The sequence below is a fragment of the Ursus arctos genome, unplaced genomic scaffold (assembly GCF_023065955.2).
Source record: "Ursus arctos isolate Adak ecotype North America unplaced genomic scaffold, UrsArc2.0 scaffold_19, whole genome shotgun sequence".
NCBI classification, from domain to species: Eukaryota; Metazoa; Chordata; class Mammalia; order Carnivora; family Ursidae; genus Ursus; species Ursus arctos.
This window is the reverse complement of record NW_026622863.1, coordinates 43254728-43273878: the sequence shown is the minus strand read 5'-3', so window position 1 is coordinate 43273878 and position 19151 is coordinate 43254728. Positions and strand designations below refer to the sequence as shown.

Here is a 19151-nt window from a genome sequence, read left to right as displayed (position 1 = left end):
GAGGCAGGATGGATACCCACACAAACTTTGACTTGGATGTCAAGACTAATGATGACAGATATACATCAGGAAGGTGTGAGAAGATTTATTACTTGTATAACAAGGCTTCCTAGAAAGAGCAGAGTGGCTCCCAAATAGGTCTGAAAAGGACTTGAGAGATTTGGAAGACAATGACTTGGGGGGTTTTTTGTTAGTTAAGGTGTGGGGCAGGGCTGAGGGTTCCTGGGCATGGGGTTTGCATGGTTTGAACTTTCCACGGGCACCAAAGTAGGGAGCTCTCAGGCTTTTTATCTGCTTGCCCAAAAGTGGGGCAGAGAGGTGGGGTTTGAAAGCTGTCAGCAGTCAAAAATCAAAAACAGAGTCAGTATCTTTATGATACTGAGGAAATGAACAGTGAAACTAGAGAACTATAACCAGACAAAAAATGAAAATACTACATTTCAGAAGGTACAATATCCAATCATAATGCCCAAAAAGTTGTCACCTCAACACAAACTAAACAATTTATGAAAACGTTTAGAAAAAACATAAAAGTAAGCCAAAGGAAAGCAGAAAGTATAAAGAAATCCAGAATGTAATGAGTTTAGAAAAAGAAAATCAACACATAAATTCAAAAAGGTATCTCTTGGGGGTGCCTGGGTGGCTCAGTTGGTTAGCGTCCAACTCTTGATTTTGACTCAGGTCGTGATCTCAGGGTTGTGAGATCGAGCTGCCCTGCGTTGGGCTCGGAACTGGACGTGGAGCCTGCTTAAGATTCTCTCTCCCGCTCCCTCTGCCCCTCCCCCTCACACTGTCTAAGAAAACAAAAAAACTCCCAAAACAAAACAAAAAACAAAAAGGTATCTCTTGGGGAAAAACTCAATGTGTGATGATACACTAGCTAAGCTAATCAATAAAAGAGGGGAGAACAAACAAATAATTAAGATATTATAAAAGTGAAAGACAAACATAGGAAAATATTGATCCAAAACAGTCCTACAAAGGACAAAATTCTGAAACAGGTTAATTTTCAGGAAATAGAAAAATGTCAAAAAGGCTAGTTGCAATATGCACCCTGATCATTTATACTGTCATCTCTAAATATCTACTATTATGATCAGAGAATCCTTAAAGAAATGTTTAATTCCAAGAATGGGGCAGGGAAGATATAAGATAATTCTCACAAATCTTGGGCCAAACACGTAAGGAAAATTTAAAAGACTTTTGGTTTTGTTTTTGTTAAAAAACACATGCTTCTGACTATTAAGCTGTGTTTGGCCAACATTGTGAAAAAAAAGCAGAAAAAAAATGATTATGTTGGATTAAACATATGAAGTAAATGAAAGATAGATAATGGAGGAATCAAACTGTTAGCTTAATTGAGTTTTAACATTCTAAAACTAATAGTGCAATTTAATACATGTTGTGTCTCTTGACAGAATATACATAATCACCTATGTGATGTACTTCAGCCACAAATATTTAATATGAATCCCTCAGGACAGAAAGTAATTTCCAATCTACAAAAATACTGGGTAGAGAATAAACAAACTGTATAGTGGGCAGTACTGAGATAAGTTCAAAAGATGGCTAATTTTGCAATATAAGTGGCCTTGTCTCTTCAAAGTGTTAGTATCATAAATAAAGGGAATGTGTTAAATGAAGAGAGATTTCAGTGTATGATAACCAGAGGAATGCACAGTCTTGCACTGGGATACTGATTTAAACAAATCAAATTGGGCCAAATGGGGTAATATGAACAGAATTTGGGTTTTGAAGATGCAAGAAAATAAAAATGTAATAGAAATAGAAAGCAGAAAAATCACTGATAAAGAAATCAGGTTATAAAACAGTAAGAATATGGTGTCTCTTTGGTAAAAAGAAAAACATGTATAGGCATGTGTGTATTATATCCACTAAGGTGTTATAGTGGTAGGAATAAGATATTTTAATATTTAAAATTTTTTTTTACCTGTCTCTATTTTCTAATTCTCTACAGTGCACATGGAAGATTGCTTAACAAGGGTTATTAATTTTGTGCTCATCTATTAACACAGCATGAAATAAGCCAAATATCTATACAATCCAAAGTCTGAGTGAAACATTTAATAAACAAGGATCTAGAACTTCGTGGCTATAAGCCAAATATTGCAGAATTCAGTTCCTTTTCCGTCACAGACAAATTACTTATAAAAATAGACCATAAACTGGGCTACAAAGCAAGTCTCAACAGATTTCAAAGGATCAAAACCATGCAGATTATGTTGCCCGATCACAAGTTATGCTAGAAATCAATATTACAAAACCAACTAGATTATAACATATATTGGGAAATTAAAAAATGCTTGTAGTTGATCAATACACTATACAAACTGTGCCCTATGATGTAATAATAGTTACAAACTTTAAAAAACAATGTTTTAACTGAAAATTAAAGGCCAAAGGAACTGCAATTGGAACTACCGAGTTAGTAATTGTTTCTCATGGGGATGGATGATGGATGGTGGGAGCCAGTTTTTTCACTGTCAGAGAAAAAAGTAACAGATAAACAAGACAAGAAGGCTAGAATGACCCTGAGATACTGGATGAGAGTTGGAGACATCAGTTTGAGCTCATGTTTAGCTTAATGTAGATACAGACAGATAGATAATAAAACGATTACAGCTATAGGTTAGTACACATGGGTGAATACACATACATTTACTGCCGGATTAGGTCGTGTAGAGGGCATAGAGGCAGTGGCATACTGACAGCAATGAGTATACCTAGCACCCCAATCTTGGTTTCTAAATACTACTTTCCAATAAAAGGAACCTGGGCTCTTAGGAGAAATGGCAGACTCTAGGAGCAGGCAAGGGGAAAAAACAAAATGAATCTGAAAATCGTATCAGGAAAGAAATCTTCAAAAAACAAAAGGATGGGGGATATTAATGGACACAGGAACCAAACTAAAAAAGCTATCTGTGTCCAAAGCAAAAGAAAGAACATAACATGTAATTAGATCTCCAAGTGTAAAATAAATAGGAGTCCACACTTAAATAAAGGGAGAAGAGACAAATCTTTTATACAGAATTCCAGATAAAATATATAGATTTTCTACCCTACATAAACTTAATTCCCAATCCTGCACCCCTACCCACAGGGTGAGCTATACTTAGTGGGCTGCTTCTAAAGAGTGGAGTATGGAAAAGGAAAAACAGTAACTTTGGAGTGGAGAAAAGTTAACATCACCAGTGATGTCACATGGATATGATGTACCCCTCATATGATATGATGAAAGGGACATTTCACTTCTGTTGCAGTCTTTATAAAAACCCCTATCTCCAGCCTAATCCTGAGAAAAACAACAGACCCAGATTGGGGATATTCTGAAGGATACCTGGCAGGGTCTGTCAAGACAGTCAAATTCCTGCAAGACAAGGAAAGATTGAAAAACTGTCACAAACCAGAGAGACATGACAAATTAATGCAATATGCTACCCTATGGAAGGATCCTGGAACGGAAAAATGACATTAATGGAAAAAAAGGTGAAATATACAAATGGAGCCAAGGGTTTTTAATACCAATGTCATTTTCTTAATTTCGACAAATGCAGGTTAGTGATGTAAGATTTTAACAATGGTAGAAATCAGGAGAGGTATAGACAGGAAGTCTCTCTACTATCTTAGTAACATTCCATAAATCTAGAATCAATCTAAAATAAAGTTTACTAAAAAAAAATAATTACACACCACTTCGGTAGTATTCTGGGCAAAAATGTTCAACCTTATTCTAATTATAGGAAGAAAACTTCAAACCTAGAATGCAGAAATTCCATAAGAAAACTAAACTGGATGCTACAAAATAATCAAACTCAAAGTGAAAAAAAAAGGTAGGATAACAGTAAGATAAAAAGCCTAACACCCAAATGCAGTGCAGTGTATGAATCTGGAATGGATCCTGGAAATAAACTTTACAAATGATATTTTTTGGAAAAAGTTCAAAAATTTAAATATGGACTCTATATTAGATGGTAAGCTGAATTGCTATGATAATAATAGTGTGACTTTATAGAAGAAAGCCTTTTTTCTTAGGACAGGCACACAGAAGTGCTTGAGAGGTGAAATTTAATGATTAACCCACTACTTGCCATCAAGTGAGCCAAGAAGAAAGGTGCATATATAGAGAGAAAAAGGCAAAATGTTAATAACCAAAGTTAAATCTATGTGAAGGGTAATTAACTACATATATATTTATAATATTCTCATTTGGCTTGGTAATTTTTAAAAACAAAAAGCTGGGAGAAAGAAAGAAAATAGTGTATCTAAGGCAGTATTTTCTAAATTTCCATATAGAAAATATTTTGAACCAAATTATAACATCTGCATCCATTTATATCTAACATAGTTGAAGTAGAAAAAAATTATATAACAGATTTAAATACATATGAGAAAAGAAAACCTGAAAACTGATGATCTAAACATTTATTGCAAGAAGCTACAGAAAGAGCAACAAAATGAAAACAAATCAGAAAGAAAGATAAAGGTACTTTTACAAAATAGTGCCCACAAATAACACAGAAGATCCACAATGCCAAATATTGTAATTTTAAAGCAATGTCACTAATGTGATTCTCTCAAAATTAATAAAAGGGAAAGGAGACAGCAATAATATCCAATGCAGGAATGCCAGCTAACAGGGACCTCACTTATGGGCCATCTATACCTCACAAATGCAGTAAAATGACAGGAAAAAACACTGTTATGTTAATAACCTGGATGAAACACATAAATCTCTAGAAAATAGCCTCTGCAAAATCAACAGACAGAAAATTTCAACAATTCTAGCGTTACATAATCTGAATAACTTTTATTATTTTACAAATTTTATTTATTTGTTTTTTAAGGAATCTCTATCCTAAACATGGGGTTCAAATCCACGACCCTGAGTTCAAGAGTCACATGCTCTACTGACTGAGCCAGCCAGGCACCCCAATCCAATTAAGTTTTTAAAAAATCTACAGGGGTGCCTGGGTGGCTCAGTCGGTTAAGCATCTGACTTCAGCTCAGATCACAATCTTGGGGTCCTGGGACTGAGCCACCACATTGGGCTCCCCGCTCAGTGGGGAGTCTGCTTGTCCCTCTATCCCTCCCCCTGCTCGTGTTCTCTCTCTCTCAAATATATCAATAAAATCTTTTTAAAAAGTGACTCTTGATTTCAGCTCAGGTCATGATCTCAGGGTTGTGAGACTGAGCTCTGTATGGGGCTAGGTGTGGAGCCTGAGATTCTCTTTCTCCCTCTTTCCCTCCCCTCCCCACCTCTGTCTCAAAAAAACAAAAAACAAAATAAACTACAATGGTAACTGAAGGTCCAGATGGTTTTTCTGGCATATTCTTCAAACGTTCCAAAAGCGGGGAGAAAGCATACATTCTCCTCAACACAAAGCTAATGTAACTGTTATATCCAACCTTAAAAAGAATAATAAACAAGGAAAACTACAGGCTAATCTCATTCATGAAACCTAAATAAAATATGAAAAATTCCAATCTAACTATATTAAAAAGGGATAATATAGCAACACACCATGACTGGAACTAGACTCCAGAATTCAGTCACTCAATAAACAGAATTCACATAGTAAGAGAACCATGGAGAAAAAAATAATATGATTATGTCAATAAATGCAGAAAGAGTAATTCCTGAGAACAATTCTAAAAATTATGTAAAACAGAACCTCCTCTCTATTGTATATAAACTTTTAAAAACACACTTTTTTTTAAAGATTTTATTTATTTGAGAGAGTGAGAGCAAGCCAGGGGTGGGGGAGGGACAAGCAGACTGCACTGAGTGCAGAGCCTGATACAGAGCTTGATCTCAGGACCCAGAGACCATGACCTGAACTGAAATCAAGAGTCTGACACTCAGTGGACTGCACCACCCAGGTGCCCAAAAACACACCCTTGGGAAGCCTGGCTGGCTTAGTCAAAAGAGCATGCAACTCTTGCTCCTGGGTTGTGAGTTTGAGCCCCACACTGGGTGTAGAGATTACATACGTACATACATAAACTTAAAAAAAAAAAAAACACACCCTTATTTGTGGAGATATCCTATTCTTAGGAGATGTTTGCTGAATGATTCATGGGTCAAGTCATGATACCTAAGGCATGCCTTCAAATACCTGCATAAACGTGGTATAGAGAGAAATAAAGAAGATATGGCAAAAACTTATCAGTGGGTGATCTATGTAAATGTCATTTTCACTGTGAGGCTCTTTCAATAGTAAAGAATTTTACTTTTTTTTTTTTTTTTTTAGTAGGCTCCATGCCCAACATGGGGCTTGACCTCAAGACTGTGAGATCAAGAGTTGCATGCCCTACCAATTGAGCCAGTCAGGCAGCCCTAATTTTACTATTAAAGAGCAAGAAGAACCAACTGCCTTTACTGGGCAAGTGTGCTGGGGTTTTCTTACAGACATCAGGAACTTTTGGTATTTTGCCTTTAAGATATGCTAGGATGTGGATTTTGTCTAGATTTACTACTTTTTCATTGCTTTGCCCTTTTTGAAGGAAATATTAGGAGACAAGTACCAGAAGGCTATAACTGCTTTTACCCATAGAGCTAAGGCTCCAAAATTGTTCCAGATCATTGAAAATGAAGGAGAACTTGATAATTCTCTTGTAATTCTTATGAAAAAATACTAATATCTAAACCTGATAAGAGACATTAGAAGAAAATATGGGCCAAAATAACTTACGACTATCAAGAGAAAACATATAAAATACTAGCGAAGAAGAATCCAAGCAAACAGGAGCGCAGGGATACGTCCACAACATAAAACACACACACACACACACACACACACACACACACACACACATCCTTAGTTCTAAAGTTGGTTTATTATGTGAGGAAACACTACAGGCATTTCTGCCGAGATCAAGAACAAATCAAGGAAGCGACTGTCTCTGCAACTATTCAAGACTGTACTAAAGATATTAGCCATTCAGTCAGACAAGATAAATCAGAGGTAGAAAAGGAGGTAAAGAAGAAATAAAATTATAAAAAAAAGAAATAAAATTATCATTATAACATAGATGGTGTAATAGTATACCAGGTTATAAAGTCAACTTACTAAAATCAAGGGTACCAATCTAAAACCAAAATTAAGAAAGAAATGCCATTTACAGTTATATCAAAAAGAATAAAATATGTAGGAATAAACTGAACAAAAGAAGCCTGAGATCTATACACTGACAATTTAAAAATATTGTGGAAAGAAATTAAATACGTAAATAAAAGGAGAGACCTCTCAGGTTCATGAAACGCAGTGTTGTTAAGATTGTAACGTTCTGCAAACCGATCAACAGATGCAATGCAGTCCATATCAAAATGTCAACTGCTTTTGTTGCTGAAAATGACAAGCTGATCATATGGAAATATAGGAGACTCTAAACAGCCAAAATAATCTTGAAGAAAAAAAAAGAAAAGAACAAAGCTACAGTACTCACACTTCCTGTAAACCAAGACATTATGGTGCCGGCATAAAGACAGATATATAGATCAATGGATAGAATTCAGAGTCCAGAAATAAAACCTCCATTTATGATCAATTCATTACTGAAAAGGGATCCAACAAAATTCAATTGAGTCTTTTTAGCAACAGTGAGGGAACAAGTGGATATTCATGTACAAAAGAATGAAGCTGGAACCTTACACTTTAAAGCACACATGAAAATTAACTCAAAATGGGTCAAAGGCCTAAATGTTAGAGCTAAAACTAGTAACTTCTTAGAAAAATACATAGCAGTACATTTTTGAGACCTTGGATTACACAATGATTTCCTAAGTATGATACCAAAATCAAGGCAACAAAAGAAATAATAGAATGGAACAGAATATTATTCAGCCAGAATAAAAGAATGAAATTGATATTATATTGATGAATCTCAAAAACATTATGAAAGAAGCCATTCACAAAAGTCTACATGTTGTATGATTCCATGTATATAAAATACTCCTGATAGTCAAATCTACAGACAGAAAGGAGACTAGTGGTTACCAGATGCTGAGAGTAGGGTATAGAGAGTGACTGCTAATGGGTATCAGATTTCTTTTTGGGGTGATGGAATTATATACTGGTGATGGTTGCACAAAATTGTGATTATATTAAAAAACACTGACTTGTTCACTTTATTTTTTTTTAGATTTATTTATTTATTTATTTATTTGAGAGAGAGAAAAAGAGAGAGAGAGAGAATGCATAAGGAGGGGGAGGGGTAGAGGGAAAGAACCTCTAGCAGACTCCCTGCTGAGATCATGACTTGAGCCAGTATCACTTGACCTTAGCCAAAAGGCCAAGAAGCGATGACTTGAGCCAATATCAAGAGTTGGATGGATGCTCAACTGACTGAGCCACCCAGACGCCCCTGACTTGTTCAATTTAAAAGAATGATTTTGTGTTATATAAATTATATATCAATAAACCTGATGAGGGGCGCCTGGGTGGCACAGCGGTTGAGCGTCTGCCTTCGGCTCAGGGCGTGATCCCGGCGTTATGGGATCGAGCCCCACGTCAGGCTCCTCCACTATGAGCCTGCTTCTTCCTCTCCCACTCCCCCTGCTTGTGTTTCCTCTCTCGCTGGCTGTCTCTATCTCTGTCAAATAAATAAATAAAACCTTTAATTAATAAATAAATAAATAAATAAATAAATAAATAAACCTGATGAAAAAATTAAGAGTCTTCCTATTGGAAAACCATAACTAAAACTAGGTAAAGGACAAAACGGTAGCGAAAATGTGATTTCTAACAGTAAAGAACAAGATTAAATATTTAGAAAAAAATTAATAAGAAATACATAAAACCCATTCAGAAAAATTTTAAGCACTCCTGAAAGACATACAAGTAGCCTCAAACAAATGGAGAAATAACCCCTCTTCTTGGATTGAAAGACTTAACATTACAAAGATCTCAGTTCTTCCTAAATTAATTTGTAAATTTAGTGCAATTCAAATAAAATACCAACAAGCTTTGCATGGAGTTAGAAAAGTTAATAACTGAGTTCACATGGAAAAACAAACATTGAAAAATAGGCAGAAAAACACTGAAAATCTAAAAGGGGGAATAGCCCTAACAAACATTAAAATGCGCTACAATCTTACCATAATAAAAGCGATGTGTTAGTGATGCATGGATACAGAAATAAAACAGTAGAACAGAACAGAAAGCCCAGAAATAGACCCAAGAATATATGGAAATTTATTATATGATGAAGGTGGCACTTCAAATGAAGGGAGCAAGGATGGATGTTCAAATGAATGGCATTGAGACAACTGGGGTAGCCATGTAGGAAAAGATTTCATTAGGTCCATACCTTACTTTATATATAAGAATAAACTCCAAATGGATTAGGGATTTAAATGTAAAAAATAAAATCATACATGCAATAGAAAAAAAGATGTATATTTATCTTTAACCTCGAGATAGCTTTTAACTAAGACACAAAATTCAGAGATAATAAGAGTGATGAATCTGACTATATTAAAAAATAAATAAACTGCCATAATCAAAATAACAACAATAACAACAACAAAAAACCAATTGAGAAACTGGGAGGAAATATTTTCAATATATACTTCAGACAGATGGCTAATACTCCTAATATGTAAAAACACTCTTAAAAACTGAGGGACAATAAAAAGCCAGATAGAAAAATAGGGAGACACACAACCTAACAACTCAAGAAATAGAGAAGAATGGCCTATGAAAAAATTTTTCACTCACTCATAGAGAAAATGCAAACTGAAACAATGACAAGATACCATTTCTCACCTATCAGGTTGAGTTTTTATTGAAGAGTATTTCTTTTTAAAAAAAAATATTTTATTTATTTATTTGACAGAGAAAGAGAGAGAGAGAGCACAAGAAGGGGGAGCGGCAAAGGGAGAGGGAGAGCAGGGAGCCCGACGTGGGGCTGGATCCCAGGACCCTGAACCAAAGGCAGATGCTTAACCGACTGAGCCCCCCAGTCCTCAAAATTCTTACCCAATTTCCATGAATTTTCCACTGTTATATCTTGATCTTCACCCATCCTAATCACATTGAAAGACTGGCCTTAAACTGAACTTCCAATTGTCAATAACATCCATCCTTGCATTTCCCCCCTTTGAGACACTACCAAAGCTCTTTAGAGGTGGTGTTCTCCTCTACCACAGTAAGCAATAAGCTCGGTTCTGTCTGATATGCGGGGAGCCAGCATTTGATACTACCGACATATTATATATACAAGACTGTTCAGGAAGTTGTCTTGCCAAAATATATATTATATAATGTATTTTTATATATATTTAAATATATTTTATTTCTGTTATTTATAAATTTTATATATTATGTATTATATAATATATAATATGATTTATAGATAATCTAAATCTCATTACGTTTCTTGATCTCACTACTTATTTAGAGGATACAAAGAGGTCAGAGAACATGTTTAAGTAAATCTCAAAATGGCATCAGCAAAACAGAATGGAAGATGTTCCTTCAGCAAATAAATGGTTAGAAACAAAAGAGATGAAGAGGAAACTTAAGAGATTAAAGAAGATTTTAAAAGCATATAAAGAAATTGGAAGGAGAAAAAAGGGAAGGAACTGATTTCCATTAAAATCAGAAGAGTGGTTACACTTAGGGGGAGAAGATTGTGACTGGGTATGGACATGTGAAGGGCCTCAGTGTGGACTAGAAAAGCTTTCCTTGTTTGGAAAGGTATAAAAGAATCTTTTGCATTATTATTTTCTTTCTGTGACTTGAAATTATTTCAAAATAAGAAGTTAAGAAAAAAAAAGTTTTATTTCCTAACTTGGGTATTTACTGCATTTAACTCATTGAGCTAGACATGAGCTTAATGTGGCTCTCTGTATTTGACTAACATTTTTAAAAAAATGGTTTAAAATTAAAAATTTAAAAACAGATAACATAATTTATTCTAATACTTATTATTCCTAACAATTCAAGTCTAATAAAACCTCATATGATCTGATGCCTCCTAACAGTGGCTTTGTTACTTATTACTCTCCCCTTAGGCCTTCTAATCCGGTCTATGATGGTGCTCCTCAAACTCAAAGCTCTCTCTGGCCCCCTTCCCTCCAGTCTCCTCATCCCTTTCCCCCCCTTCCCCAACCATCTCCTGAGCCTTCCAAGCTGTTCATTTAGGGTGGAACAGTTTTCACAGACAAACACATGTCCTGCGCCCTTATGTCAGGTCTCCTCTCAAATGTTACCACCTCAGAAAAGTCATCCATAACCACCTTATCTAAAATGGCCCGATTTCTGCTTGCTTTCCATCATAGCTCATTCCATTGTCCAATATTATTCGTTTGTTTAGCTGTTCACTGTTCTCCTCACTCTAGTACTATGTGAATTCCACGAGAGCAGGGACCTTATGTCTTGTGCACTATCACTGCGTTGATATATGTGTGTGTATGCAAAGGGGGAGATAGAGAGCACTTGAATCCAGTGTACAGATAAAATATTACACTAATGAAAAATGAGATTCCCTGTCACTGAAAATGGGGTTGAAATATAAGAGAAATAAGGTGAATGGCAAATGGCGTAAAGTTGAAGTTTCTTCTATAGTTCATGTTGAGACCTTGATTTCTTCCCCAGGTCACAAGCCCATGCTCCACAGGTCTTGGTGCATTGCAGGGCTTTACAAATACCACAAAGATGTACTCCTCTCCCTTACCACATAGGCTGCTAGCTACCAGCCCTGATGGCTTCCCCTTTGCCCTCCTTGCCCTCCTTACCTGTGTACTGTCTTTGTGTTTCTTCCCTCAAAATTATCCAGGGCTCTTTTCCTTGCTCCAATAAGTCAACCACACCTGGCTTGGAAATGGAATGTCCTGCTTACAAGGAAAAAAAAAATGCCACATGGTACAGAAATAAAAACAGAACTCACAAAATCTTTAACTTTGCTTAAATTTGTAATGAAATCAAGGTTAAATGTTACTGATACAGACTTCAGATAATAGAAGGATGAGATGATTTAAGGAACCAGGCAGGTATAGTGAAATTTTATTTTAATTTGAACTCATATAGACTCTTCCTCTTAAGAGAAAATTGAACAAAGTGATTGAAAAGGTTAACAATATTTGAGGACACTCATTGGAGCAAAGGGCCTATGCCTGGATTTTCTCCTCTAATATCTACCAAACTTGTGAGTTTGAGGAAATCATTTCAACACACTCTTCCACAATGTTGGCAAGTAAAATGGGGATGATAATACTATTATTGCTTGGTTATTTGATGATTTAATTTGTATGCATGTTTACCGCTCCGCAGGAAAAGTGTTATAATTGGGACATAATGCCAATTTTAATTATTTTATTTCCTTAAGAGGAAAACAAGAAGCATCCTGATTCACTTACAAATTCACTTACAAATCATTCTATTATAGATGTCAAGCTCATGAATTGTAACTCTCAACCATAAATCATATAAAATTGGTTGCAGGAAATGAAATGTGTACTCTTCAGTTTTATATGAATACTGTTTATCCAGTCCACCGCTACAGAAGTTACACAGCTCTTCTCATAGCTACAGCCAATCACAAATCTACATCTAACGACTGCCCTGCAGGTGGATCAGAGGATGAGCCAGCAAATCCACAGCAATACTCAGCCTGAACACGATGGGAAACCAGGCTTCTTGGACAATAGCTACATATGGAATAAATATAAGGAATTTTTGTCCAGCCCCTTGGGAAGTAAGGAAGGGAGGCAATGACAGGAAGGGCCAGAAGGAGATGTGAATATCACTAAAAGAGGAAATGACCACGGTTGGTGGCAGAGGCACTGACAAACTGACAGACCTCAAACCTTCCTCTGGGAACAAGAAAAAGAAATTCAGCTTACATCTTGAAAGACAGCTTTGAAATTGCCTGTGTTGAAAGTCAACATACCACAGAGCACATTCTACATTTCTCGTGGCAAACGAACTTACCCAATGAGACCAAGTTTCTATAGTTCTCCAACATCACATCCCTGTACAAGTCTCTCTGAATAGGGTCCAGGTATTCCCACTCCTGCCGAGAGAAGTCTATGGCCACATCCCTGAATGTCACTAATTCCTGAAACTGCAAACCCATGTAGTATGAAATTGGAAACACATTTTCAAGATGGTAAAGACAGGAGATTACAGGAGTGAATTAAAGAAAGGGAGTGATATAGTACAAGTAGACTAGAAAACCAAAGCCAAATGTCTACATATTCCTAAAGAATCTTACTGCTACAGACAAATCTTTGTAGGTTGTGGGCTATCACAAAAACTCAGACTTACTGGGGAATGGATAAAATTAAAGTTTTTTTCCTCTTCAATAAAGTATAATGCACAATCACATAGTTAGCTAGTTGCATGACGTATAAATTCTCAAAAAAAAAATGCGAGGTTCTAAATTATCTTCCCCTCAGAGCTAAACGAAGATGGGATTTCCCTCCCATATTGAATATAAAAATTTCTGTATTAAATAAAAACTTTTGAAAAAAGTTTGACATTTCTACAAGCTTTGAGTTCATCTTTTGTCAGAACATATCATAAACATTTTTCTTTGTTTTGACAAATAAATTTTGGCTGTGTCACAATCCATTTTATTATAGGTATCTCAGACTTAATCCATTCCTGACATTTATACACTTGGTTGGACAAATTTCAAAGGTCTTCATCAATTCTAGAAATCAACACATTTACACTCCTTAGGATAATATTCTCATTCATTGTCATCTTTCATCACTTACTCAACATCTTTCTTGTTTCTAACTGTATACTGATGAAGGATGAACCATAATCAAATAGATGTCACCCAAATTCAACAGATCACATTCAACCACAAAATAGATTTATTTGTCTCTCAATAATTCCTTAGAAAGATGCATGACCCAAATGTTTCCAATCATTCTACAATGTCAGGAACATGAGATACCATCACATACTAAGACTGAGACCAACTGATACCAATATCCATCTCATCTGCCTAGAGAATTCAGGTCTGTGGAGAATTTGAAAGTCTACCTGTGGTAATTAAATGGGACCAACACCTCTAATTCATCAAACCAGAGACCTATAAAGGAAACTCAAATATATCCTTCATGGGACTTCACTCCTTTACTGCTCCATCATAGCCTTTGAAGAATAAGCATGGAAGTAGATTGAGTAAATTGGATAATAAATACAAAAACTGGATAACAAACCCTCATTAAGTGGGAACTGAGCTACTTGCTATCACTTTTTTTAAATTTTAGGACGAACTGTAGAGCAGATAACTGAATGAGGCCCTCTTAAGAAGGAAGCTTTGGGTTAATTAATCAAAAAACCCACAAAGACCAAAATCATAATAGTCTAAGAAGACAGGAATAACCAACTTACACAGGTCATGGTTTTAGAATGGTAAGACCTGATCAGTGCTCCGTGGTGTTCCTCCATTAAAAAGAATTCAAATTCCAGAGAATCCAGAGCTGAAAGAAGAAAAAAAGTCTTAGTGTTCCCAATATGACCTAATTTAATAAAATCTTTTTTTTTTTTAATGATTTTTTATTATATTATGTTAGTCACCATACAGTACATCCCCGGTTTCCGATGTAAGGCTCGATGATTCATTAGTTGTGTATAACACCCAGTGCACCATGCAATACGTGCCCTCCTTACTACCCATCACCGGTCTATCCCATTCCCCCACCCCCCTCCCCTCTGAAGTCCTCAGTTTGTTTCTCATAGTCCATAGTCTCTCATGTTTCATTCCCCCTTCTGATTACCCCCCCTTTCTTTATCCCTTTCTTCCCCTACCGATCATCCTAGTTCTTATGTTCCATAGATGAGAGAAATCATATGATAGTTGTCTTTCTCTGCTTGACTTGTTTCACTTAGCATTATCTCCTCCAGTGCTGTCCATGTTGTACAAATGTTGAGAACTCGTTCTTTCTGATTGCTGAGTAATATTCCATTGTATATATGGACCACAACTTCTTTTTTTTTTTTTTTTTTAAAGATTTTATTTATTTATTTATTTGACAGAGATAGAGACAGCCAGCGAGAGAGGGAACACAAGCAGGGGGAGTGGGAGAGGAAGAAGCAGGCTCATAGCGGAAGAGCCTGATGTGGGACTCGATCCCGTAACGCCGGGATCACGCCCTGAGCGGAAGGCAGACGATTAACCGCTGTGCCACCCAGGCGCCCCTCAATGACTTTTTTTAAATAGGTGTTATCTTGGTTTTCTTTTTGTTTTAAATATACTTCATAATTATTTTAAAAGCTGTCATACAATAACTTAAAAATTTATACATACACAAATGTATGTGTTAAAAGAAGCTATTCTCCAAAAAGTAGAGACTTCATTTAATTTTAAAACACTCTCTTCTTGAGTTTCTAAAAAAGCTCTGAGTACTCTAAAGTCTTCTTTACCCCAAGGAGGCTTGACATTTAGTCACAATGTCTTCCAGACAACTGCCAAATCAACTTATCCTACTGTTTCATTTTGCATCTAAACATCAGTTGAGGGAAAAAAATTAGAAGGCAAAAGTTTACACAATAAATCGCACTTATCTCCAGAGAGATTCCATGGGCTCAGTATAACTCGTTCATACTTTATAGTGATGGCCAGAATCCGACCATTGTCACTTTCCCATGAATTCCCAAGGTATGTCACCTCTCTTTAGCGGTGTGTACCATACACTGATTTATATGTATTCCTATTCGTAGTTTATGTCCCGTTAGATTACTGGCACTTCAAAGTAACAGCTAAAGGGGTGCCCGGGTGGCTTAGTCGGGTGACTTAGTGGGTTAAGTGTCTGACTCTAGATTTCAGCTCCCTGTGCTGAGCATGGAGACTGCTTAAGATTCTCTTTCTTCCTCTGTGCCCCCCACAAGTCCACTCATGTACGTTCTCTCTCTCTAAAAGAAGAAAGAAAGAAGAAAACGAAAGAAAGAAAGAAAGAAAGAAAGAAAGAAAGAAAAAGAAAGAAAGAGAAAGAGAGAAAGAAAAAAAAGGAAGGGCTAAATATGTTTAGTCATTTAATCAACTCAAATGCTAATATCACAGGGTCAGATAATATTGTAGCCCCTTAAAATGTCTGATTTCTTATATGAAAGTCCACTATTAAAAATTTATCCTAGGGAAATAAAAATAGAGGTACACAAGTTATATGCAGAAGAATGTTTTTCAGAGAATTTTTTTATAACAAAAAACTGAAAACATGTAAAAGTAGGCAACATGTTAAAAGAATTATGTTGTGAGGTGCCTGGGTGGCTCAATCAATGGTGGACTCTTGATTTCTGTTCAGGTCATGATCTCAGGGTCATGAGATCAAGCCCTGCCTTGAGCCCCAGAAATGGGCTCAGCAACCAGCAGGGAGTCTGTTAGAGATTCTTTCCCTCCCTTTCCCTCTGCACTCCCCCTGACCACTGGTGCTTGCTCTCTCAAATCAATCAATCAATCTTAAGAAAAAAGAATTATGTTGTAATATATTCTGGCAAACTATTCCATTATTAATAATTATGATTTTGGTTCACACAAACAAGTGAAGAAAGACACCTGTGATGAATTACTGAGTGAGGCAGGTAGCTTTTTTTTTTTCTTTTGTAAAGATTTTATTTATTTATTTGATAGAGAGAGAGACGGTGAGAGAGGGAACACAAGCAGGGGGAGTGGGAGAGGGAGAAACAGGCTTCCCGCTGAGCAGGAAGCCCAACTTGAGTCTTGATCCCAGCACCCTGGGATCATGACCTGAGCCGAAGGCAGGTGCTTAACGACTGAGCCACCCAGGCGTCCCAGGCAGGTAGCTTTTAAAAATAATCAATATTTGAGAGCTGGTCTCTTGCTGTAAAGAATATAGAATGTTGTCAGACTTTTAGGACGTGAATTTCAGATTTAAACTCTGATATTTACTAACATGCCAGTCCCTTGAAGTCTCATTGGTAAATTGGGAAAGAATATCATATAGCATATAAAATAGTCTGAAGATTAAGTAATCTACATAAAGTACTTAATAAAATAATTGCTTAATTTAAGTTAGTTATTATTATTATTAAAGTGGAGAAATTTTGGGGCACCTGGTTGGCTCAGCCAGTTAAGCATCTGCCTGCCTTTGGCTCAGGTCATGATCCCGGGAGTCCCAGGATCAGGCTCCCCACTGAGTAAGGAGTCTGCTTCTCCCTCTAACCCTCCCCCATCTTGTGCTCTCTCGCTCTCTCAAACAAATAAAATCTTTAAAAAAAGATAAAGTGGAGAAACCTCCAAGTTCCTTAATTTACTGTTTTAGAAGAAACACAAATCTGCTAATTCCATTTTTTCTTACAATAAAATTTAAGTTCCTTTGGCCTGCATTCTTATACTGCTAACTAAAAAAATGTCAAAGCCTAGCTTTAAGCATGCAATTCTCCTCAATAACCAATATCAACAGAAAAGATTCTCAAACACTGTAGGAGAAAATATGCCCATCCTCCGCCCCAGGCAGTTTCAGAAAAATCATTTCAGCATCCTAAAGGAGCTCAGAGAATCTGATCTGATCTGATCAGGTGCCAAATTAAGAATTTAGTGAGTGTCTAAATATTGTTTTTTGGGGGCACCTGGGTGGCTCAGTCATTAGGCGTCTGCCTTCGGCTCAGGTCATGATCCCAGCGTCCTGGGATCGAGCCCTGCATCGGGCTCCCTGCTCAATGGGAAGCCTGCTTCTCCCTCTCCCACTCTCCCTCTGCTTGTGTTCCTTCTCTCACTGTCTCTCTCTCTATCAAATAAATAAATAAAATCTTTTAAAAAATTAAAATTAAAATTAAAAAATATTGTCTTTTGGAATAAGGTGAAGATTTATCTGATTATTCATAACTTTTACTACCTATTCCATCTTTCTGTTAACATAAATCTATCATTGGAAATGTTGTTCATATAAGATACTTGGAGTAACCCAGACATAGATCTTTTCTATATTCTCTGAAATGACATTTAATCTCATTTTTTAAAAAATGATTTTATTTTTATTCAAAGATTTATTTATTTGAGAAAGAGAGAGCACAAGTGGGAGGGGAAGACAGAGAAAAAGAGAAAACCTCAAGCAGACTCCAAGCTGAGCACAGAGCCTGACACAGGGCTCGATCTCATGACCCTGAGATCAAGACAGCCAAAACTAAGAGTCCGATGCCAACGAACTGAGCCACCCAGGCACCCCTAAAAAAACAGATCTTAAAATGCTATGTTAGGGGTACCTGGGTTGCTCAGTTGGTTAAGTGCCTGCCTTCGGCTCAGGTCATGATCCCAGGGTCCTGGGATTTACCCCCCCACTGGGCTCCCTACTGAGCAGGGAGCCTGCTTCTCCCTTTCCCTCTGCCTCTGCCTGCAGCTCCCCCAGCTCGTGCTCTCTCTCTAACAAATGAATAACACCTTTTAAAAAAATGCTATGCTGCTGATGACCCCATTTTCTGGTAATTGATTTTAACTGACAAATCTATGCTCCTAAGAGGTGAAAATACTCAGAAAGGTACTATAAACCTAAGGGGGAAAAAACTGCAAATAAGCAGAACTCTAGTTAGTAAATTTGGCTCTTAGAGGGATACGCATTTGCAGTTCTGAAACTACTTTATATGTGTTGTTCAAATAGAGCATAAAGGAACTTTGATTTTCACTGTCCATAGGAGGCTAGGATGTTGGGGTGCCTGGGTGGCTCAGTTGTTAAGCGTCTGCCTTCGGCTCAGGGTGTGATCCTGGCGTTCTGGGATCGAGCCCCACACCAGGCTCCTCGCTGGGAGCCTGCTTCTTCCTCTTCCACTCCCCCTGATTGTGTTACCCCTCTCACTGGCTGTCTCTCTGTCTGTCAAATAAATTAAATAAAATCTTTTAAAAAAATAGGTTAGGATGCACCTTTTTGGTGCTGGATTGGAGTTATCAGTATGAACTCGTGTTACAGGTAGATAGATAGATACAGAAATATAGACATGTCTACACAGACTAGTATCCATACATACATTTCCCAGCTTTGTCTGTTGAGAGGACCTAGAAAGCAGTGATGCCTCAGTATCAATGAGCACATCTAGCACCCAGATTTTGTTTTCTAAATACTATTCTCCAATAAAAAGAACCAAGGCTCATGGAGAAATGACTGATTCTAGGACCGAAGCAGAGAAAAATACAAAATGAACCTGGAATGTTACAGTGTC

At 36.8% G+C, this 19151-nt stretch overlaps 1 protein-coding gene across 4 annotated transcripts in view; it reads right to left on the bottom strand.

Annotated features, from left to right (window-relative positions):
- LOC113243638 (zinc finger protein 573) overlaps window positions 1-19151 on the bottom strand; it is a 64647-nt gene that overhangs the window by 30962 nt on the left and 14534 nt on the right. For 2 of the 4 annotated variants that reach the window (XM_048223526.2, XM_048223523.2), the window contains exons 3-5: window positions 14376-14464; window positions 12957-13089; window positions 11762-11860 (exon numbers count right to left, since the gene is read on the bottom strand). In XM_048223526.2, coding sequence (XP_048079483.1) covers window positions 11762-11860; window positions 12957-13089; window positions 14376-14432 — 289 coding nt within the window. In that variant the 5' untranslated portion in view covers window positions 14433-14464. The remainder of the gene's footprint in view (window positions 1-11761; window positions 11861-12956; window positions 13090-14375; window positions 14465-19151) is intronic. The other 2 variants (XM_048223524.2, XM_048223525.2) reach the window with 1 other exon arrangement.